The sequence below is a fragment of the Oryzias latipes genome, chromosome 24 (genome assembly GCF_002234675.1).
Source record: "Oryzias latipes chromosome 24, ASM223467v1".
Taxonomy (NCBI): Eukaryota; Metazoa; Chordata; class Actinopteri; order Beloniformes; family Adrianichthyidae; genus Oryzias; species Oryzias latipes.
The window spans coordinates 23,300,968-23,325,107 of record NC_019882.2 but is presented as its reverse complement, the minus strand read 5'-3'; the positions used below and the strand labels follow the sequence as shown (position 1 = coordinate 23,325,107).

At 43.7% G+C, this 24,140-nt stretch overlaps 1 protein-coding gene across 1 annotated transcript; it reads left to right on the top strand.

Annotated features, from left to right (window-relative positions):
- The first annotated feature begins 292 nt into the window (after positions 1-292).
- Positions 293-10,704, top strand: flvcr1 (feline leukemia virus subgroup C cellular receptor 1). Its single transcript, XM_011493123.3, has 10 exons — positions 293-1,214; positions 1,359-1,500; positions 1,918-2,055; positions 2,773-2,840; positions 4,436-4,545; positions 4,731-4,838; positions 7,866-7,971; positions 8,110-8,221; positions 8,300-8,376; positions 9,020-10,704. Exons 1-10 carry the CDS (start codon positions 498-500, stop codon positions 9,095-9,097), a joined length of 1,656 nt encoding a protein of 551 aa, XP_011491425.1. The 5' UTR covers positions 293-497; the 3' UTR covers positions 9,098-10,704.
- Positions 10,705-24,140: the final 13,436 nt, after the last annotated feature.

The following is a 24,140-nucleotide window of genomic DNA, read 5'->3' as shown; positions in this document are numbered from 1 at the left end:
TTTTTATTATTCATATTTTTTAATAAATGAGTTTTACTCCATTTATTTTAGATTTAAATATTGTATTTTTATCACATTTCCTGGTTTTAGAACTTCATTCTTGTGCAGAACTGTGGTTAACATCATTTGGATTGTTTCTTATTGTGAAATAAAGAATGACAGTTCATGAAAAAAATAAAAAGGTTTTAAGTACAGTTAACGAGTACATCGAACTTGCTTCGTTGTTGCGTCATCACTTAATGCTCGTGCACGCGCAGACAGCTCCGCCTCTCTTCTATTGGCCACTCAGCATTGGAGGGCCGTGCGTCAGCTCAGAGGAGCGCGCGCCGTGCCGGCACAGGAAGCCGGGTGGTGAAAGACGTGGATCTGATCTGATGGGGCAGCCCGCCTGAGCTGCTTGTCCGGGCATCACTGCCGAAGGACAACGGATCCCCCCCTCACCGTGCCGCCGCCAGGTATCGCTCCACTTCCCGGAGGTGGCGCTGCAAAGCGGCACCATGGTGGCTGGAGAGCTCATGCAGGACCTGCACCTGCGCGCGGATGCCGGCGCGCCGGACCACATCACCGTCGATACAAAGAGTCCCGAACCAGAAGATGCTGAGCTAGAGGCAGACCCGACAGTCAGAGCTCCGCCGGCTGGAGGAGCGGATGGCTTAGACACGCTCCCGGGCTTTGAACGTGAACAGGAGCCCCCCTCGGATGAAAGAGAAGCGATGCTGCCCAATGGAGGGGGAGCAGGGAGCGAAGTGGAGGCGCAGGTGGAGACGCGACTAGAAACACGGCTGTACCTGAAGCGGTTCGCGGTTCTGGCCGTGTTCAGCCTGTCCTCGCTGGTCAACGCGTTCCAGTGGATCCACTACAGCATCATCGCACACGTCTTCACGCGCTACTACGGCGTGAGCAACAGCCAGGTGGACTGGCTCTCCATCGTCTACATGGTGGCCTACGTGCCGCTCATCTTCCCAGCCACCTGGCTGCTGGATCGGCGGGGGCTGCGGCTGACGGCCATGCTGGGAGCCGGCCTCAACTGCGCCGGCGCGTGGCTAAAGTGCGCCAGCGTGAACCCCGAGCGCTTCGGCGTCACTGTCACTGCGCAGGTCGTCTGCGCCGTGGCGCAGGTCTTTATCCTCGGGCTGCCGTCCCGTGTTGCCTCGGTGTGGTTCGGACCTCGGGAGGTTTCCACCGCGTGCGCCACAGCCGTGCTCGGAAACCAGGTAAGGGGGCGCGCGTGCAACAGGTTTGAAGTGCTGCGAGTTTCTTCTGAACCAACCGACTCTGATCATCTTTGGTGTTTTGTTGCATTTTGAGCCAAAACTGTGTGAGAACAACAGTCACCCCCCTGCTGTTCTTGTGTGTAGCTGGGCACCGCCATCGGCTTCCTGCTGCCTCCAGTTCTGGTTCCGACAACTGACGATGTGGACCTGACGGGTCACAACATCAGCATCATGTTCTATGGCACCGCCGCTGTGTCTACGCTGCTCTTCATCCTCACCGTCACAGGTGCCCTCATTATTACACTCCCACCTGCTTTAGTCAGGTGTGCTGCACAGGACGTTTGCGTGCACAAGCATGAGGGAGGTGGGATTTTGACTGATCACTCTGTTCTGTGCTTTGACACAATTATTTTTTGTGAACCGTGCCATTATCGGACGGATTTCCAAACAGAGGTTCTGTTTGGGACAGAACCTCAAATGTAGTACCAAAAGCAGCCACAAGGGCTGTGAGGATTGCTGTTCCTCCTGCCCAGCTGAAAGCTAAGCACAGGGTGACTCGGCTGACTTTCACATGGGGGCATACCTGACACCCTTCTGCGCAGGTTAAGGAGCCATGGGGGCAGCTGAAGGTGTTCCTGTCCTTCACATGGAAAATCTTCCTCTTTGGTGACTCTTCGCTTCTAACTTCAGATGTTTCCCACAGTCATACAGGACCGACCTCCTCTGCCCCCGAGCCAAGCTCAGGCCGTCTTACCAGACCTGCTGGAGGAGTACTCCTACAAACAGTCCATCATCAATCTGGTAAAGAACAAAGCCTTCATCCTGCTGCTCATCAGCTACGGCAAGTCAAACAGAGACATTTCACATGACACTCATTTACTAGAACACTGTCTCATCAACAGATTAGGCTTTACTTTGAGCCGGATCAGGGGTCAAGTATAGACTCCTGCCGACTCAGCAGACGTAGGTTTGAATGAGGCTGTGGTTGAACATCAGAGTGGCTGAACCCACCTTGCACTGGTCCAAACGGGCCAAATTTCTGTTTTGGGGGTTCAAACGTGCTGCATTCACTGCTGTCCTTAGCACCTTCCAAGCTCTCCTATGACATACATTTGCCCAGCTCTGTAACGTTGCAATAATCAGCAGGTTGAAGTGTAGCCTGGGGCAGCAGGTGATGTTACTGGAGATCAAATGCTGAAATATTTTTTTTTTCTAAATGGATTTAGACCTTCTGTGATTGACAGCTCATTTGCATTTTAAGGAGATCATGAATAAGGTTCCCCTTTAGACCTGGAAGACTTTTTCCTGAGGGGAGAACGCTCACAGAGCTCCTCAGTGCCATAAATGAGCTATAAAGAAACAAATTGGAGTAAACAGTTTAGGTTTTCATTATTTTTGAATTGTGCTAAATCCGACATTGTTAATGGAGGCAGAGGTGCAGTTGAGAACTGAAGAAGCCTCGAGTCTGGAGGAACTGCTTTGAAAAACCGAATCCTGCTAACATGACCTGGACGACTGAGAATCTCCATTGATCCAAAGCTCTTTGCTTTGTTTTCAGGCATCCTGACAGGAGCCTTCTACTCCGTTTCCACTCTCCTCAACCAGATGATCATGACCTGCTATGTGGTAAGACCATCCATCTTATGCCCCCCATTGAATTCCTTTTGGGGTAATGGGGTTACTGGAGCCAACCCAGCTACTGCTGGGCAAAGGTGGGATCTGTTGCAGGGCCACACACACACACACACACACTGTCATGTATAGGGTTGGGCGATGTCCCCTAATTTGGCCGTTGACGATGTTTGCTGTCAACCATCGGGATGGACGATGACATCGTCGGGGGGGGGGGTATTTTTACATTTTTCGTTCTTATATAACTGCTATTCGTTATTTTGCTTTTTTCATTTTATTTCCCAACTAATGGTTAATCCGGGATGATCCAGTATAAACTGAGGGAAGTGACTTTAACAGAAAAAGTAACAAGCAAAATAGAAAAGAAGTAGTCCGCTCCCGCACTTAACTAGCGAAGTGGACCGGCGGAGGGCGGATTTACAGCTTTATGTTTGATGGGAAGGGGGGGGGGGGGTACATGAGCGGTATGTGTGGGAGATTTAAGACTGCGATCCGTCCCGCAGCTCTAGGGGTACAAGCAACCGAACTCAGAACCGGGTCTAAAAGTGTGTGTCTGAGCACAGCTCGGATCGTCAGCAGACACACAGCGGTTTGAGCTTCAAAGCAGAAATGTCGCTCAGTCCTTAGAAAACATTCAAACAATCACGTGGATTTGTGTTTCCAGTTGTGTCCCGACTAAATAAAGGCTGATGTTATTCACAGTATGCAGCGCCACCCAAAGCTAATGTTGTTAGCCCGTGTTAGCATACTGCTAATCCTGGCTACGTTCAGAAAAAGCACTGACCACACGGATTAAAATTCAAATGATGAGCGAACAGGTGTTTCATAATAACCGTAACATTATTAAAAGCACGTTTAGAAGATCGTCTCGTATTTTACCGAGCTGACATGTCAATGTATATAGCCGCTCGCCGCTGTTATCGTTTTGTATTGAATTGTTACCTTCAATAAAGTTTGGAAAAAAAGCCGCTCGGCGGAAGTTGTATCCTCTTCCGGTTTTCAAACTGCGCATGTGCGAATACTGCGCGTGTGCGAATGATTTATTCCGACCGAAATTGTGACCTTAGTGAACGTTTTTATATTCTGAAAACATTTTTCTGGGCCCATGTACACGGTTGGAGTCTAATCCGACCATTGATCCCATCAGGATATTTTGTACATGTAACCGCGGCTTATGATGTCGACGCGCAATGTGGCGGGGGCGTGGCATCACGATGGTGGTCTCTCCATCGGGATGTCAGTCACCCATCACGATGGACGATGATATCGTCCATCGGCACAACCCTAGTCATGTACAACTAGGGGCCATTTAGAGTCATTAGTTACCCTGAGAGGCATGTTTTTGGACCGTAGGAGGTTCTGCTTTGGCAGCTGTGTGTGTGTAGGGGCGAACAAAGATAGGGAGATGAAAACTTTGATGGAACGAATAGTTCAAGCGTCATGTTGCTGCTTTGGGCACACATGCACAAACACGTGTAAACACATTGACAGACATGAAAACTTACACACACAAGGGTAAAAATACATATAGACAGACATGAGCAAAGATCTGATACATTTCTCTGATACTTGTCTGCTCACCTCACCAGGATCAGGGCCAGGAACTAAATGCTGGAAGAATCGGTTTGACTCTGGTCATTGCCGGGATGGTTGGCTCCATCCTATGTGGGGTGTGGCTGGACCACACCAAGACGTACAAGTAAACACTCACACACACACAGAGACAGAGTCCCAACGACCTGATAAGGAAGTCTGACACTTCATCATCAGTGCTTCTTAACTGCTCCCCCACTCTATACTTCAGTGTGTCAGCATGTGTGTGTTTCTCTGGAAGGTGACATTGATTAGTACAAAGATAATGTTTGAAGTTTTTCTCTGCCGCAGGTCCACCACCTTGGTTGTGTACCTTCTGTCCTTTGTGAGCATGCTGGTCTTCACATTCACCTTAAAGGTGGACATCTACCTGGTGTTCTTCACTGCAGGGCTCCTGGGGTATGTTCCTCGTAGTTTTATTGTCTTTGTGCGTACAGCGGTCCCTCAATTATCGCAGGAGTCACATTCTAAAATATGAAATCCACAAAGTTAGATATGGATGTTTTAAGGCTGTATCTCACTCCACACTCTGCACTTTTCTCAGACAGACATGAACATTCTCACACTGTCCTCTCTTGTTTAACTCTCAAAGTTCAAACCCCGATAGAAAATTACCAGTAAGTCCAGGATTATAGAATGAAAACAAAGATGAAAGAGGCTGACAGTCCTGTCTGGTCCCACCCCCACAGAAAGTAATCCTGTCCCATCCCGCTGCTGCTAGTATGACTACCACTCCCATCCCACTTCCATTCAAAATGACTTCTGTTCCTGTGGCCATCCCTAATGTTTTTTTCTTTAATATCAGAATCAGAATCAGCTTTATTGGCCAAGTACAGAGCATGTACAAGGAATTTGGCTTCGGTGTCTTGTGCTCTCGTGCAAACTAGAAAGATGTGAAAAAAGTTTAAAGGAGTAAGACAGAAGAGGATAAATAATAAAAAGAAAGTACTATAAGGTAGATAACCGCATCACTGCACTTTTTTTTTAAAGTTTTTTTTTGTTTAAGTTCTGCATTTGCTGCGTGATTGGAACTATAATAAACAATGAAAACATTCATCTTTGCTGATAATGTACTTTTTCTGCTAGTCCTGTGTTCAGACTTCAGGGGTTTCTGGGGGAAACCTTTTATTACTGTTCTCCTTCACCCCCTCTACGCGGCTCCCTCTACTTACACACACGTGCGCAGTTTCAGACACGACACGGCCGCCTGCCGGAGGATTTTGTGTTGGGGGGGGGGGGGGGGGGGGGGTTATTACTGTTCTCGTTCACTCTGTAACACCAAACATGAACGTTCATTGTTAGATTTCTATGAATGTCACTACATGTTTTGTTTGTTAACTATTTTGTGCAGCACAATTTTACGTGTCTGTATAAACAAAGGGGGAGCCTTCTGCCCCGCGTTCTTCATGGGTGTCAGGCTTCATGGCTAGCAGAAAGGTGACAGTGTCTGCAGGGGACATGCGGTTAACTGCGACACCGCGCCCCACTGCTAGGTTCAACTCCAGGTGGTTCTGGCTCCAGAGGACTAGCCGCTCCACTTCTCCTCTGTATGCAGTCTCATCACCGTCCCGGATGAGCCTAATGACTGTGGTGTCGTCTGCAAACTTCAAGAGTTTCACAGGGGGGGCTCCTGATCTGCAGTAGAGGGAGAAGAGCAGAGGGGAGAGAACACACCCCTGGGGGGTGTCAGTGTTAAGGATCCGGATGCTGGATCTAAAGCGTCCCAGTTTCACCTGCTGCCTCCTGTCAGTCAGGAAACTGGTGATCCACTGACAGGTGGGGAGAGGCACAGTGAGCTGGGACCGTTTGTGGTGGAGGAGCTCTGGGATGATGGTATTAAATGCAGAGCTAAAGTCCACAAAAGGACCTGTGCATACGTGTCTGCAGAGTCGAGGTGGTGCAGGATGTAGTGGAGAGCCATGTTGACTGGAGAGCCATATGGTCACCATGCAACCCATTACATGTTGTTTTATCTGTTCTCATCCTTTTTAAAAGCAGATGAGTCAGTTTGTTTAGATTTTGCATACCAGTACACCATGTCTTCCATAGTTAGACTACCAGTAAATCAAACATAAAACTGCATTTGACTTATTCATTGAACATTTTTTTAATGGACATGTTAACCATCTTCATCCAACATGTTTTTACATAATAAGTGCAGTTTCTATGTTGCTGTGTAGGAACAAAAATGCATCCACATTTTATGGAGCTCTTTTGTGAAGATGTGCGGCAGATGTGAAGACAAAACTTCACATGTGAGGTCAATATCTGTTGGATGAACAAAGAGATGCTTGGCTGATTCTTTCCTGAATTTGCTTTGTAAGTTTCTTTTCAGGAATCCCAAAGAGACTGGTGTACTTTACTATGATAAGACGTGTTCCACAAGCTTCACATGACGTGGTATCACCGTCGCACTCGACTCAATATATCCAACTTTCCTACAAGCTCCTTGAACTATAGATATGTCTTTGTTGTTCTTATGTCAATTTTTCCTTAATCAAACTAGCCGTGGATGGCGGCTCCCTCCATTGCTGCACTTAGAATTACAGCGAGAGAAACCGTGAATAAAAGCACTGGGGTCTTCTGGTTGATGTGCATTTTTAATGGCTTAAATTATTACCAGAAAACTAAAAAAGGCTCTGTCTTTACTGTTTTGTTGCCTTGCTTATTGGTTGGCCCCACTATTTTAACCTGTAGCGTCCCAACTCTGTGGTTAGTGAAACGGATGACTACCATCCCACAGGAATCCCGTGACCCATGGGATTCCTGACAAAATGTTAGTCTCTAATATACAGCAGAGTTCTGTTTTATGTCATTTTTATAACTAGGTAGAAAATGATGAACGGTTAACGTTGGTTCTCTGCCCAACCTCCTGAAGATCTCCTTCAGGAGTTCAAACATGAGGATTTTAGGCAACATTTCTGCAGACACTCTTAACTGAACATGAACTGAACAGTGTTTTATTTTTTTATTCAAATGCTGTGGGTGGATGTCGGTTGCTTGAACAAAAACTGGACTAACAGGTTCTGAGTCTGTTCTCCTCTTAAATATAAAAGCTGTGGCATGAAGCATGTGGTTTTCTTATTTTCATAAATCAGGAGCTCACAAATGGGAGATGTAAAGGAAAAAGACGGATACATTCTATTTTGATCAAGGCCCAGAGTCCCATTCATCCACACACACTCATACACTGATCAGATAAAGATACCTTATTGGTTGGTCCCAGCTTGGGAAATTCGGTGATGGCGGGTCCACTGCTGAACACTGGCACAGACCTATAACCACCATGGGCAACGTGGGATTCAGTGTCTTCCCAATGAAACGTTGACACAGAGGCGGGAGCCGATCCCGCAAACCTCCGTCCTATCAGCGGTTGACCCCCCTGTACCACAAAACTGACATCAGAAAAATGGTCCTGTGTTTCAGCTTCTTCATGACGGGATACTTACCACTCGGCTTCGAGTTTGGAGTAGAGATCACTTACCCAGAGTCTGAAGGAACGTCTTCTGGCCTCCTCAATGCTTTTGCTCAGGTACGTGTCTTACCTGCAGAAGATCTTCTAATTTTGTCTGAAACTATTCTGAACTTTGTAAAAAGAGATGTCTTCTAAGGAGCCAAGAGACGTGTTTCAGATAAGCTGTAAATGTCTCCTGTGTGTGTTTATTTGCAGATCTTTGGGATCCTATTCACTCTCATTCAGGGCAAACTGACCACAGACTACGACCCACTCACTGGAAATCTCTTCCTGTGCGCCTGGATCTTTGGGGGAGCTATTCTCAGTGGTGAGCTGTGTGTGTATGTGCACATGTGCGTGCCTGTCACAGAAAATGCTAAAGCTGCCGCCTGCCTTCCTATTCCAGCTTTAATCAAGTCGGACCTGAAGAGACACAGCGTGAACGTGGGAGCTGGCGGCGCTGTGAGCAGTGAGCTGCAGATGGTGAGTCTGCAGAGAAAGGGCCTCTTCAGCTTGTTTCTGTCTTCAGCAGGAACCCTGAAAGGTCAATCTGTGCAGTGAAAGCGTTCATGTCTCTGTGTGAGCCCTCCCTGACAAATTGATTCATGACATTCGTAAAAACGACATTAAGCAGAACTTTTTCTGAGTCACAATGACGAGTTCAAAGAATCATAAATATTTTTCAAAACACTTTTCCCAAAAACAAGCAAAATTCTCGGGAATTAAAAAAATGTGTCCAGTGTTTACATACACTATCTACAGTGCAGGAATGGGTTTTAACTCATGGCGCATTATTTACACAACTGGATTTAGGTCTGATCAAGTGCTGGTTCTGTTCCTGGTCTGGTCCTGGTCTAGTTCAGAGCTTATCCTGATTTGATCAAGGTCTGGCCCAGGTTTAGTCTTGGCCTGACCCCTATCTGGTCCAGTGCTGGTTATAGTCTGGTCAAGAGCTGATCTTAGTCAGATCCAAAGCCAGTTTCTGGTAATGGTCCTGCTTTAGCAGGTTTGAAGGTTCATCTGAACTCTGGTTTGGACCAAACAACAGGACCCTGTGGTCTCTTTGTGCTCCTGAGGTAAAGTTCTGCTGATTACTTGTTGAGAAACTGCTAATTTCTTCCAACAGCCCCCTCCTGAAGAAATAAAGACCAGGACAGTCCTCCTGGAGCCATCTGTCAGCTTTTCCTGTGAAACCTCGCTGTGATCTGTGGGGGGCGGAGCTTTCCTGGAAATGGCACAAGCAAACAATCTGGGGCGCCCTTTTTGTATGATCACCTGGACAACCGGCGGCTCATCTGAGTCTGGGTCGGATCCCTGCAGGGTGATCACACGCTCACATGTCCCCCTTCATCTCTGCTGAGGAAGACAATGGGCTCAGGTGACCTCTTCTGGTTTTACTGCAGCTGTGGCGCAAAATGATCTGAAGCATAAGACGATCACATGACCAGTGTGTGGTGTGATCTCTGTAAGGAGGAGGAGGACTTTGGAATTTTCCTTAGCTGTTCCTGTTAAATGCAGCGTTATGTCTGAGCTTCAGATCTTCAGCTGCACCTGAGAGTCTGGGCGCTGGACGCCATCCTGCACAAAGATCTTCATGACTGAAACCTGGAACATGAACAGAAATGCAGTTGTTTTTATCAAAACCTGTTCTTAATGGACCAAACACAATGTGAAGTAGTTTGGCTCACAAAGATGCACAACTTCAGGCTCAAATGCACAAGTTAGGTCTTTATGTTGAAACAGTCAGGCTCTGATGGACTTCCAGTTTTAAGGCCGTGTCAGACAGCCACTACTTCCATTTTGCTTATTGTCCACATATGACATTTCTTTCCTCTGTAATCCATGCGTGATCTACATCATTCATAAGTGTTTCTTGCGTTTGTCGTTCAACAATGTGCGCAGATGTCCGTCAAAGATGTCAGCTGATGCGTCTTTATGTGAGCTCCGTTTTGCACTGTTCCACAGTTTTGGTTGGTTGAGAATAACACAGTCATTTCATAAATTCTACGCATTCTACGTGCGTGATTTTTGCGAGATGCATAGGCAGATTTGTGGCTTTCCACAACTGTTCCACGCATGTCTCACATGCTTTTAATGCATGTACCATCGATGTATAACTTTTATATCACGTACACATAACACGCTAAATTTACGTAATTGACACACCAAATAATTACAAATAAACAGCACAATAATCATGCACAATTGGAGTATCGTGTGGCTTTTACGTTGGTTAACGTGTTCTTTGCGTGATTTTGGACCAATTTTCATCCGTGCAGTATGTTCAAAATGTATGTAGTGGCTATGTGACATCATCTTTACGTCTTCATGCTGATAATTATGTTTGACATGTTTGCGTGTTTCACTGAGATGCTGCCAGAGCTCATCAAAGAATCGGTTTGACTGGAACTCCACTGACCCAGCTCAGAACCGCCCCGGTTCTTTAGGATCCTTCCAAAAGCAGCTTGTTTTTTGGGGAAGAAAGCAGCATGTCTGCCAACGTAAAGTCAGAAAACCTTCAGGGTCTCCTGGAAACAGCTGCTGAGGAGCAGGAGTTTAAGTCCACACTGCTGTCATGTCTGTCTGAAAAGTGATGCTTTGTTTTGTTTTTCCTTTAACTTTGCTGTAACGGTTCTGGTGCCAGATGTTTCACCCACTTGCTTCCTTTGTGGGGTCAGCTTATTTTATTTCAAAGGGAGCGTAGCTGTTGGAGCCAGTTGATTTCCAGATTAACAACGAAATTCCAGGATTCCCAAACTCCTCAAGGGGTGTGAACGCACCTCTGTGACCAAATAAAGGATCAACCAAGAACTTTGTGTGCCTAATGTTGCCCTAATCTGTAACGTTGCCTCAGATTATTCAGTAATTTAACCCCTTCATGTCTGACTTTATTTCAAAGATTTGAAAAGATGTTCTTCAGTGGAATCCTGGTTTTAATGGTACATTGTGAATTAAGGAGATGTGGCATAAAGGGGTTAACAGCTAACATTTACACAAAAACCTCTGTTGAGTTTCATATTTCACACCTCACATTATAAAGACATCTCAAATTCAGAATGTTCAGTTGAAGAAAAAACATTAATCCGAGAGTAAATCAGGTGTTATATGAAGTCTTCTTATCACATCCTGCAGAGATTCATCACAGCTGTGAGGAAGATCTCCTGCAGCTAAATAAGGTTCTGACTGAAGACGCTTGAGTTATCGTGTTATGAAGATGATGGTGGAGGTTTTCCACCACGGTTTCAATCTAATGAAGGCTCCTTCTTTGGATGATCAGCTCTAGAGCAGCATCCAGAACAGAGCCAGACCTTTTCATCACTTTGTTCAGCCTCTTGAAGTGGTTGATGCTGCTGCCTCAACAGGTGACCGCAGAGAATAATCCGCTTTGTCACTTCGTTAAAACAGCATCACTGTTGGGTCTCCAGTCCAGCCTCTCATCCAGGTTAACACCAAGGTGCTCATACTCCTCCCCCACCTCCACTTTCTTCTCCTTGATGGAAACAGTGTTTGACATCCTGCTGCACCTCCCTCCCACTGTTATGATGACACTTCCTCCAAATTTTCTGGTGCACCTCCATGTTGTTTCTGATCTTTAACTTGTTCCTGAATGCTTTAGAATAATTTCCAGTCTCCCTAAAAATAAACTTTTTTTCTTAAACCAATTTTTTTAGCCACTGCTGATCCACAGTTTGTTGTTGGGGAAGCTTCTCACTGAATCGCTAGGGGGGATGCTGTCCACAGTTAGTCAGTCAGGCACAGAGTGCTTCCCAGTTTGAATCTTCAGAACAACCTGGCAGAGTTTCTGCCTCCTCCTCTTCCTCACAGCTCCTCACAGTTTGCCTCTGAATGATGGTTTTCACTCAGAGCAGAGAAAGACTAGATTGGGACCCCTCTTTCCGACAGCAGCGAATGAAGAGAACTGATGTTAGCAAAAACCAAATCAACGTGGATTTTCACTGGTAGAGACACTGTTGAAATGGATGGAGTCTAGAAAGGTAAGGCATAGTTTAAAGCTCCATGTTGGAGTAGCTTGGCAACAGCAGAGCCGACAAGGTTACATGCAGAGTGCAGATAGATGCCTCTGCTGCTTTTAACATGCTTTGTCACTGAAATTCTGTTTGTTGAACTAAAAGGCTTGGCTCTTGTACCTTTGAATTTTTCAGTCTGATACAGCCTAGCAGTGATGGGAAGATCTGGGGCCTCATTTATAAACGTTGTGTACGCACAAAAGAAGGCGTACGCCACTCTCTACGCAATAGTTGATATTTATAAAAAGCAAACTTGACGGGAAAATGTGCGGTCCTTCACGCAAGCTCAGGATCAGGGGCTGGATCAGGGACTTAAGGGACTGGACTCTCATCTCAACTACTGGAAACTTCTACAGAGCCACCATAGAAAGCATCCTCTGTCTGAGGATACTCCAGACAGGAAGGACTTGGCCCGGCTGGTGAAAACGACTCGACTCAGTGTACGACAGCCGGGTCCGACGGAGGCTGGTCGTATAGCTGCAGACTCCACCCACCCAGGACACCAACTGTTTTGACCTCTTTCCTCTGGGTGGGTGTGTGTGTGTGTGTAGGTGTGAGTATGGATGGATGGATGGATGTGTACGTACGTATGTATTGTTTTGTATTTCTTTATCTGATTTTTCTTCTTTTATGAATTTAAACTAGATTAATGATCGTTTATTTTAATATTCCTTATTTCAATGTTTTATTGTTTATTTTTATATTGCTTTTATCAGTATGTTTACTTTTTATTCTCATTTTTATTTCCGATGCTTCCTCAGCTTGAACCTCTCCCTCTGGGTCGGCTGCTGTTCAGTCGCTGCAGCTCTAGATGGGGACCTGCATCGCCCCCGCCTGTGGTGAGGCTGGCCCCCGGCTGTGGTGAGGCTGGTCCCCGCCTGTGGTGAGGCTGGCCCCCGCCTGTGATGGGACTGGTCCCCACCTGTGATGGGGCTGGCCCCCGGCTGTGATGGGGCTGGCCCCCGGCTGTGGTTAGGCCGGTCCCCGCCTGTGATGGGGCTGGCCCCCGCCTGTTATCGGGCTGGCCCCCGGCTGTGATGGGGCTGGCCCCCGTCTGTGGTGAGGCTGCCCTCCCCCCCTGTGGTGAGGCTGGTCCCCGCCTGTGATGGGGCTGGCCCCCACCTGTGGTGAGGCTGGTCCCCGCCTGTGATGGGGCTGGCCCCCACCTGTGGTGAGGCTGGTCCCCGCCTGTGGTGAGGCTGGCCCCCGCCTGTGATGGGACTGGTCCCCGCCTGTGATGGGGCTGGCCCCCGGCTGTGGTTAGGCCGGTCCCCGCCTGTGATGGGGCTGGTCCCCGCCTGTGATGGGGCTGGCCCCCGCCTGTTATCGGGCTGGCCCCCGGCTGTGGTGGGGCTGGCCCCCGTCTGTGGTGAGGCTGCCCTCCCCCCCTGTGGTGAGGCTGGTCCCCGCCTGTGATGGGGCTGGCCCCCACCTTTGGTAAGGCTGGCCCCCGGCTGTGGTGAGGCTGGCCCCCGCCTGTGATGGGGCTGGTTCAGTTTTCAGTTCAATTTTAGTTTTGAACTTTGCACACTCCACCAACTTTAAGACAATGTACCTAAAGCATTTAGGTGTACTCTTTGGATTCTTTACCTTGGGCTCTGAAAGTACCCCGTATCATAGCCCCATCAGCACCTTGACCTCTGACGTTATCCATCTTCAGGTCATTTTCGTCTAGAAGAGCCATCACTTTTCAAGTGCCTCTGCAGTTGTTGACTTCTCAGTCCACACTGGCTTTTACATGAGTCTGTTATTTTATCAGCCATACTTGACGACACTGACACTATGTCCGAATTCCCACCCTAACCCCTATATAGTGCACTATATAGTGCGTTCGCCATTTTCTAGTGCTGTCTGAATCTACAATTTCAAAATCCAGTGCCCTGGAAATTTCCCAGAAGTCTCTACGAAAAATCAGTGTGCATCGATGCTCACTAGATTGGCAAATATAGACCACAATGCATTGCGTCGCAACAATTTTTACAAAAAAAATGTCTTTAAATGTACTTTTTTGATAAACCATCAATGTTTTGATCTTCAGAATACAGTGGACTCATAAATAATCGTCGCAAAACGCTAATTTTAATTCGTTTTTAACTTCCTGAAATTGATATCATATTTGTCGTTGAAACAAAGAAAGTAGTGAGCATGGTTCCGAATTGATTTGAAATTCACGGCACTACATAGTTTTTTTTAGTAGTCAGACACAACCTGAGATTGTATTAATTTACTAAATCTAAACAAAAAAACAGAAACTAAACTGTTTCTTTAAATTAAAAAATAAATAAATACTTAGGGTTTGGAAAAAAAAATGTTACAAAATTTTCTACAATACAAAACGGAACTGCAGTTTTTGAAAAAATAATGGAAAACTACAAAACTTTATTAACTTTGTACATCACTGATGCAATTTTAATGGTTATAAAAAATAACTGTATAGATCAGAGACAACAAAAACCACTGGTGTGAGGTTTCACCCGCCAACCTCTGCATATTTGTTGATGAGGAAGATGAATTCATACAACTAAAGATATCAAACTTGGAGAATCACCTAATATAGTCAACAAAATCCTAATCTTAGTTAAAGAAATGGCTCCAAAGAGATTTAAAACTTTTTGGTAGAATTAATCTAACCAAAATGGAATCACTAGCTTGATTCATATATCTAGCATATTCAGTGCTAACATTGCAAAAAAAATACATCAAAGCTATCAATCAAAATAACTTCTTAAATTAACTTCATCTGGAAAAAGCAGAGATTTTAAAAGACTTTTATTACTTTTATTTAAGACTTTTTAATTCTTTTTAAGTATCAAAATAGTATCTTTTATTGTCTTTCTTACGGGTTATTACAAAAAAAATGGAAATGATTCAATTTGTCCTCTAAAGTGATTTTTGTGTTCCAGCAGAGGTGGCTGTACCGACAGGTCTCTAAAGTGTAGCGATGCCCTGAGGAGAAGTCTGTTTACAAAGAAACCTGACCTTAAAAACTCTATTATTGAGCAGTTTTGTGATGCAGATGTTATACAACTCTAAAAACAAATGACCTATAATACCCTTTAAGCCCTAAGGCAAAAGAAAATCATTATAAAATTCTTACCAATATTTTTCTATCCAAATAATTGCTAAAACAAAGATTCAATCTGGACGATAATCATTGTATTTTCTGTGATTGAAATGGCACACCAATTATTCTTTTATTGTATTTTTTCCTAAACCTTCTGGGAAGACCTACAAAACTAGTTATCAACCAAATCTTTTCTACCACACACCATCAAAAGAGAGGACATCATATTTATATTTTCAAATATTGGAAGAGGACTAATAAATACCCCCCCCCCCCCCCCATTGATATGACTTATTGTTTCCTTTTTTTCCAATACAATTTTTCTTTCATTTTTTTTTTCCAATACAATTTAGCTATTTTTCTGTTATTGTTATTATTGTCACCATGTATCCTCAATCATATGGTTTTTTGTTCACATCTGGGGGGGTATTCCAGGAAGCATGTTTAAACTATCCTGACTTTAAGCCTGAACTCTGGCTGAAATCCGCCTGAACTTGCTTACTCTGGGTATGTCGGTTCCAAAAGACCGGATATGAGTTGGCGTAATTACGCTCGACTTGGTAACCCTGGGTTAATGCACGTGCACGGAAGGTACATAAAGACATTCTCAATAGATCGCCGATTTCCGGAGTCACCATGGAAACGCGTGGAAAAAAAAAGAAAGCGCTATCCTTCAGTGAGACGGAGTCTGACATTTTAATGACGGCGTATGAAGATTATACGTCCATCAAAAAAGTAACACGGCTGCATCATCATCAAAAGAAAGAGTTTCTATGGAGAGAAATTAGACTCAGTCAGATTTGTGCGTGCGTAATTCTTGATTTGTGCGTAAATTAGGATTTGTGTATGCATATTCTTGCTTTGTGCTGCGTTAATTAGGATTTGTGCATAAATTTGGATTTGTGCGTGATTTGTTACTCACATAGTTCGTTTAGTGTATAAGTTAAAAAATTATAAAAAGAAAAAAATACAAAATGCAATTTACGTATGCACAAATTAAGATTACAACAGCTTGAAACTACTTACACACACACACACATCTTTAAAAAACACGCACGAATCCCTTGTTACGCACACAAGAAGCCAAAGTTACGCACGGATCTACCGTGAGACTGTTATCACGTCTCACAAATTCGTACGTAAGTGCTGCGTTTAAAAACCAATGGAATGCTCGGTCGTTAAAATTTTCCTATCAGCCTTCCCTTCTAAACGTATTTCTTTCAGTGGGTGTAGCAGGGCTTAAAAACTGGCCTCCTGTTGATTCCCAGAGTCAGAACTAAACAAGGGGAATCAGCGTTTCAATATTCTGCAGCTAAAATCTGGAACAGCCTCCCTGAAGTCGTAAGACAGGCCTCTTCTGTGTTCATGTTCAAATCTAGACTTAAAACATTTCTGTTTAGCCGTGTATATGACTGAAAGGTACTATCTGCACCTTTCTTTCCTTCCTTTCTTTTTAAATCTTTTTTTTTTCTTCCTTTTCTTTTAAAGTAAATTTTATGTTGATTATTTCTATGATGTATTGTGATTTTAATGCACTTTTCTGTTTTGTGAAGCACCTTGAATTACTTTGTGTACGAATTGTGCTATACAAATAAACTTGCCTTGCCTTGCCTAAAAAAACTTTAAAGGAAAATAAAAATTATTATCTGAGAATATGAGGTTCACTTTTAAACACTAATATATATGTTAAAAGTATATCATTCTCCGAGACACCGAATTGATACAAAATGCGTAACAGGAACGACCAGTAGGGGGCACTGTTTTTTTTCTACCGGAAAAATCAAAGGCAGTCAGACTGAGAGTCACGGGAAGAATGGTGGCCCATCTCGGTGGTCAGCGCCTATGGTGTCAAATTAGAGTCTAAAGTATTGCGCATCAAAACAGTAAAACCGCGAATCAAAACCCCAAATCTGCGAATCAAAATGTATAAATGGAGAACCAAAACCCACAATTTGCAACCAAAAGCCTTTCCCCAAAGCACAATCCTATTTCTCAGCTGCCGTTTTTTTTTCTCGCCATTCTGAAATCCTGTTTTTGAGTTGCAGTTTTATTTTGAAATTATCTTTTTGAGTTGCGCTTTTATTTTTTGAGTTGCGCTTTTATTTTTTGCGGTTTTGATTCTAAAACCTATCGACACGTAAAAACAGCGACATGTCAGTCAAGGGGAGGGGAGGCGGGACATCCCTGATATCCAGAAGCTCAATGGCTGCCAAATAACACAGAGTCTTACATCAACAGACCAGTTTAGAATGTGCCGGTAAGTTTTTCATGTTTTTCAAATCTTTTACTATATTAAACGATCAAACTTGTACTTTATTTAACCAGAGGACGCCAGCACAGTCAGATGAGAAGCTCCACCAGTAGCTGCTCGTGAAAAAAGATGTTAGAAAGTTAGATGTTGCATGACAAACTATCACCATTGTCCTCCCGTGTTAGCATGCTAGCTAGCTCAATGCTAGCAGGGTTTCCAGCTCTTTTCATGACTTTTATGGATTAAACAAAGTAGATTTTTTACCACAGTGTCAGGATTGGTCATGTCAACCTGGGAATAATTGCCCGTGGATTGTCACTAGGGTTAATCAAATAGTTTTTTAAGGAGTACATTCATGTATATATAAGGTTTCTCAATGTTTCCTTAGGGCAGTGTTTTTCAACCAGTGTGCCGCGGCACACTAGTGTGCCGTGGGAGATGGTCAAGTGTGCCGTGGAAAATTGCCCTCATTAACTGATCTAAAACATTAACCATCTCCAGGAAATCAGCTCTTTGTTCATCCAAACAGGTCCTGATAAAACACTGAGTAGTTAGGAATATAAACGATCATAAAATACTTTTTTCGTTGTGTTTATTTGATTCTATTTAAGACATTTTGATAAGAATGACGGTAACGCGAAATAGCTGCAGCTATAACTGTGTAAGGAAAAGTCCCGCAGCTTTTACTGTCTCCACGACTCCACCAATCATTCTTGAAGGCTTTATCACATGTCATCAGTCTGACCAATCAGAAGTGGTTAAAGTCTCCACTTCCTTGTTCCAATTTAGCTCATAACTCAGTCAGTTCCGACAAAAACACCAGCTAAAGCTCGTCTTTAGCGGTGTAACTTTCCACAGAATCCGGTATCAGACCGTGGAACAAGTGAACAAAACCATGAAGCTCAGAGACGCGAGTCTTTCTGCCGTTTTCTCGCAGTTTTCACACTACATCTCCCATGATGCATTGGCTTAAAGGGACAGCGTCTTGAAAACACAACGAACTTACAGTTTGTATGTAACTTAAATTTTATTACATCTTTTAGAAAAACATCTGCAACTTCCTGCTTTTTCTGCCACAATTATCACAAAAATGCACGTCAGATTGCCGGGGGGGGGGGGGGGGGGGGGGGGGGGGGCTGTAGATCAAAACAGACTATGAGTTTCTGCTTTTTTTTTTTTTTTTTGGGATGCTGGTGTGCCGCGGGATTTTTGTCAAGGTTAAAGTGTGCCGTGGCTCAAAAAAGGTTGAAAAACACTGCCTTAGGGATTACAGATGGATTGAACAACAAAGCAACATATTGCTGCAAGAAAGTGACACCTTTCCTACTTAGGGATCAAGTTAATCCCTATTTAAAAAAATAAATAAAAGTACAATTATGATTCAGAAACACAATTTTATTTATAACTATTTTATTTGAGGTACCAGAGCAAATTTCCCAGGGGTGGGATCAATAAAGTTTTTCTGATTCTGAACTGTATTCCAAAACCATACAGTTAAAATGTGTGTGTATATATATATATATATATATACACACACATTTTAACTGTCTTAAATACATTTTTCTTTGTGTGCAGGATGCTGTGGATATTGGACGACAGTCTAACTTAAACCAGGCAGAGCAGGAAACTGTTGGAGTTGTTGTTCCCTCTGTGGCTTGTCCTCTCTCCTCTCAGACCTGTTCAACCCTTGTGGGGCATCGGAAAACCATGGTCAAGACATTAACATTTATGTACTGATCTATGCATGTCATCTCAGCAGGATGTAACAAAAACTAACAATGTGAACAGGGGCCTGTTTCAGAAAGGAGGTTCAACCAACTGAGGTTGAACTTGAACTCTGAGTTGGTCAATCGGGAGATTAACAACTTTGAGTTTTCTGTTTCAGAGAAGCTGATCGGAGTTAGGTCAATCAACTCTGAGTGGACTGATTCAGAGTTAGGCGTGCGCACCGCGACTATAAGAAGCCATTATCAATGGAGCGCATATATCACGAGTCACCATGGCAACCGTGAAAAAAAAGAGGTCTGCGTATTTTTCGCCAGCTGAACTTGACGTGCTGCTGCAGAGTTACAGTGAATATGAGCACATATTCCAGAAGAAAAGCAACACCGCTGCATCTGCAAAACAGAGACAGTGAGCGTGGGAAAACATAGCTGCTCAAGTTAATGCCTAAGTTTGCATTTAAATCATTGTTATAAATATTGACTGTAATAACTTTTTAAATAGCGTAAGGTGTGAAATAAAAATGTCGATATTTAGGTGTACTTTTGAAGTGTTATTCCTGGTGTAAATGCATGAAATGCTGCATAGTGTACAGAACCAATCTGGGGGAAAAATGCATTTAACGTCGGTAATGTTTAGAGGACTTTTTTGTTAACCTTCCCCTCTTGCAAACGTTGGTCAGTTTAATATTAATACATGAAATTGTGTTTTTAAAAGTGAGCTCATGTCTACCCTTGTATTGATCAAGTGGTATAGGTTTTATATGGGATTAAGAAAGTAAGCAGTACTAGCAAATTGTGTTTCCAAAAAGTAATTGTTACATTAATCTAATTCAATGTCCCCGATTTCATTTTCATGTAGATGCAATCCTGCAGGAATTAAAAGAACATGGCAGCAGCTAAAAATGAAGTATAAAAACATAATTCAATCAGGTCAAATTTGAGCATGTCATGGATGTAGGCTTTGTTGACAATATTTGACATATGAAACATCTACATAGCAATACATATCTAATGTTGTTTTCATTGTATATATGTAATTGACTGCAACGAAAAACGGTAACACTCAAACAAAAACGTATGGGGAAATGACAAAAAATCGAGTCTAGGTCTCAAAATCCTCTTGAGTTAAGGGAATAGGACCTGAGAGCACCATTTTGTTCAACATCTCCAACTCTGCTTTTTCGCTGAGAGTGCATGCCATGGATCCTGAATCTAACATTCCCTGTACTTCAAATGTGTTGTTCAACTTGACAGTTGTGTAAAACAGTTCATCATAAGAACCCAATCGCTGCGTGTTCTGCACAATAACCTTAGCACCAGCTGGTGCTACACTGCAAGCTTTAACGTAGTGTTCTTGCATATCACCACTTTCGAGGGTATTATTACGAATGCCCACACATTCCCTCACCCAATGCGGGCCAGCTAGTTTAAAGGCGGGGTGTTCTGCTGGGTGGATGTGCCTGATTTTTGGGTGGCTTTATCGTTAGGGCAGTTCCTCTTTATGTGGTTTGGTTCAAAGCATGCTAAACACAAGCGCTTTTGTCTGCAATGAGCAAGAGTGGAGTGCTCTTGGGACTGGCAAACTCTGCATGAGCGTCGCTGAAAATGATCAGGTTTGATAGAATCAGAAACTGCATGGTTATTCTGTGATAGTGCACGATCAAAAATAGTCATTAATGTCTTTAGACAGTCGTCGTTACATAAGGGATTAAGGTTATCCTTCTGTTTGACTGGCTCTGCTGGAGGAGTTGCACTTTCTGACGGGCTGGGTTCAGGCATTTGGACATGAACTGTAACAGGACGAGTGTGTTTATGCCTAGAGAGGGCCTGCTCTTTTCTTTCAACCTGGAAACGATCAATGTGCTCTTGGACTTCACTAGCAGTCCATTTGTCTGGGGCTTTGAATCTGAAAATGGATTGAAGTGTGGGATCCGGGCAGTGTTTAACAAACATCATGGTTGCCTCCTGACAAGGGTCTTCCATGTGCTTCCCTAGCCGCTTTAACCCCTCCTCAGCAGCATCTACAGCTTTATTCAGTCGAAACCAGTACTCAACTGGGGCCTCTCCTGGCACCGGGACTGTGCTATAAAAATCGGCCATTGGCATACATGAGTACGTCACATCACTGAAGTGCTGTCTGAGAATGTCATAGATGAGTTTGGGATTTTCCTGAGGCTTCATGGATGGACTGCTGCGCAGAGTTATCCTTACCACATCTTTAGCTTTGCCTGTTAGCTTAGACATTATTTCAGAATGCTGTTCACCAAGAGGTATGGTTCTTTTTCTGAAATAAGTTTCCATTAACTCTTGCCACTCGCACACTGTGTTCTTGTCCGAACCATCTCCCCTGAAGACTGGAGGCTCTTTCGCATCTGGTTGGAGAACAAATTTTGCACCGGACAAATTCAGGTGACTGGGATCACGAAACGGCTGACTCACACAACTCTGGTCAGGTGTCTCATTCAATCCTTGTCCCATCTCACTTTTTAACTGATCCTTTATAGTCTGCCCTACCTGCTGAGCAATATGCGTTATCAACGAGTCTAAACTTGAGTCAGTAACAACAGGAAAACTTGAAACAGTTTCATTTTGGTTAGGGCCAGTAGGTACACTCCCCAAGATGCGGGTGGAACAAAAGGCTGGTGACCTAGTATCTGCATCTCTGACCGGAGTTTGGAGTAACTCACTCATATGTCTCCCTCTACCCACACCGAAAGAAAATGTCTGAGTAGGAACTATAGGGTTTTCCTCCCTCATCATCAAAAAATGCCATTTTGAAATGTAGTAATCAAATTACCTGAAGTTAAACAAAATACTGTACAAACTCTTAAACCCAAAAAGAAAAGTGTCTGGTAAATAATTCTTTGCTTAAGTAGAAAATAACCCCTTTTGGGGCGCTCTGCAGCAACCTCTGGTGACCAAGCTGGCGTTGATCCACAGCTCCAGGAACGATGTAGAACCACTCTGAGCGATGTGGATCCGGGTCACGGCACCAATGTAGCCGGGCGCACTCTTGCTGCTCGGCGAGTGCAGCATCAGCTAAAATCTTCTGCGTTGTGTCTTCAATGAATAAAGAGTCTCACACAGGGATTGCCATCCATTTAAGGGGATTTACTGTGTGAAAACAAAAATACAGCACATAAACGTCGCGTCGGGTCTCACTCTTCCACACACACCTCCTCTCGGCAGTCCTCACAGAGACTCCACATATTACAAAAGTACATATATAGCACACTTCCGCTCATTGAATGGCATTTTTGTATCATTTCAAATTACAAAACATCAATACAAATAACACTGTGTTAAAATATACCCCAAACAAATATAAATCAATTAATAAAAAGCAAAAGGTAATGAAATATATCTGATGAAAATAAATGCTCACATACCTGTGTGAAAACAAAAATACAGCACATAAACGTCGCGTCGGGTCTCACTCTTCCACACACACACCTGAGGAAGGGGGAGAAAACCCCCAGTCACATGTGAGACCATAAATGCTAGCTCAAGTCCCGTCAACAAGGCTAGCATACCTCCGAGTGCTGCATTTGCCCATAACAATATATTTCACACGATAAACAAAAATAGAAATGATGTGAGGAAAGTTTTATCTTGTTAACATTTTTTTATTTTTTTTAACTTTAACTAAACTCCACTTTTACCCAAACTGGTTAGAGCAAAATCTGCTGCTTACCTCCTCTCGGCAGTCCTCACAGAGACTGAGGGGGATGCCGCGAAAAGAGAGGAAGTAGCAGCGAACCACCAAAATAAAAGTCTCCGCTTAAAACATTCCCATAAAAACAACAAAATAAAGACAACAAAAGCGATTTTGGTGAAATTAACACAAAACATATTACATGGGCTACATCTACATAAACCTATCTATATTCATAAACAGTTTAGGGAGAAATTAGGGAAAAGTATAGCATATAGCATAAGAAAACAACAATTTCAGAGTTGGATAGTGTTACAAAATGCAGGGGGATACAAAATATAAATAAACTGTCTTAGACATCAGGGGCCTGTTTCAAAAAGGAGGTTCAACCAACTCTGAGGTTAAACTTGAACTCTGAGTTGGTCAATCGAGAGATTAACAACTCTGAGTTTTCTGTTTCAGAGAAGCTGATCGGAGTTAGGTCAATCAACTTTCAATCAACTTAAAATGCATTTAACGTTGGTAATGTTTAGAGGACTTTTTTGTTAACCTTCCCCTCTTGCAAACGTTGGTCAGTTTAATATTAATACATGCAATTGTGTTTTTAAAAGTGAACTTTTGTCTACTGTTGAACCTTTCGCTGCACGAAGACTTCTCCTTTCTTTTCTCTCGTCTTTCCGACCGACCGTGGTCAGAAGCGCAGGGGAGATTTCCTTCAGGGCCGAAGGGAATTCTCCTTCGGGGTTCACTTCCCGTTGGAAACCCTCAACCTCCAGAGCGGATTAAGAATGACTCCAAAACAGTTATTCTGGGAATGACACCTTCTCTTTATTTAACTAAGTGCTCCGTCCTCCGAACACACAATATATACCAAGCACACACCTCCGCTCCGTGCTCACCCCCCCCCCCCATCTGCACCTGCACTCGCACCCCGCTCAGCACACACACGCTGCAACACTATCCTTGTATTGATCAAGTGGTATAGGTTTATACGGGATTAAGAAAGTAAGCAGTGCTAGAAAATTGTGTTTCCAAAAAGTAATTGTTACTTTAATCTAATTCAATGTCCCTGATTTTATTTTCATGTAGATGCAATCCTGCAGGAATTAAAAGAACATGGCAGCAGCTAAAAATGAAGTATAAAAACATAATTCAATCAGGTCAAATGTGAGCATGTCATGGATGTAGGCATGTTTACAATATTTGACATATGAAACATCTACATAGCAATACCTAATGTTGTTTTCATTGTATATATGTAATTGATTGCAACGACAAACGGTAACGCTCAAACAAAAACGTATGGGGAAATGACAAAAAAGTCTTCTCAAAATCCTCGCACGACGTAAATGTAATTCTCTAGGAATTAATGCAGCCTCCTCGTCTATTGGGTCCTCCAAGAAAGGACAGGCCATTCTTGTCACTTAGACCGTCTCTGTGTGACGGAAATGTGGGCAATGAAGGTTAAAGCGAAAAATACCGCTTCGTCTTTAAAAAGGGGAGGGGACCGGCAGAAACCTTGAGT

Bases quoted from the DNA above. Each gene is read 5' to 3' on its own strand.
- flvcr1 (XM_011493123.3), top strand. From the start codon at position 498: ATGGTGGCTGGAGAGCTCATGCAGGACCTGCACCTGCGCGCGGATGCC. The intron at 2,056-2,772 runs GCAAGTCAAACA...CTTTGTTTTCAG, and splicing joins CCTGCTGCTCATCAGCTACG to GCATCCTGACAGGAGCCTTC. The intron at 2,841-4,435 runs GTAAGACCATCC...TCACCTCACCAG, and splicing joins TGATCATGACCTGCTATGTG to GATCAGGGCCAGGAACTAAA.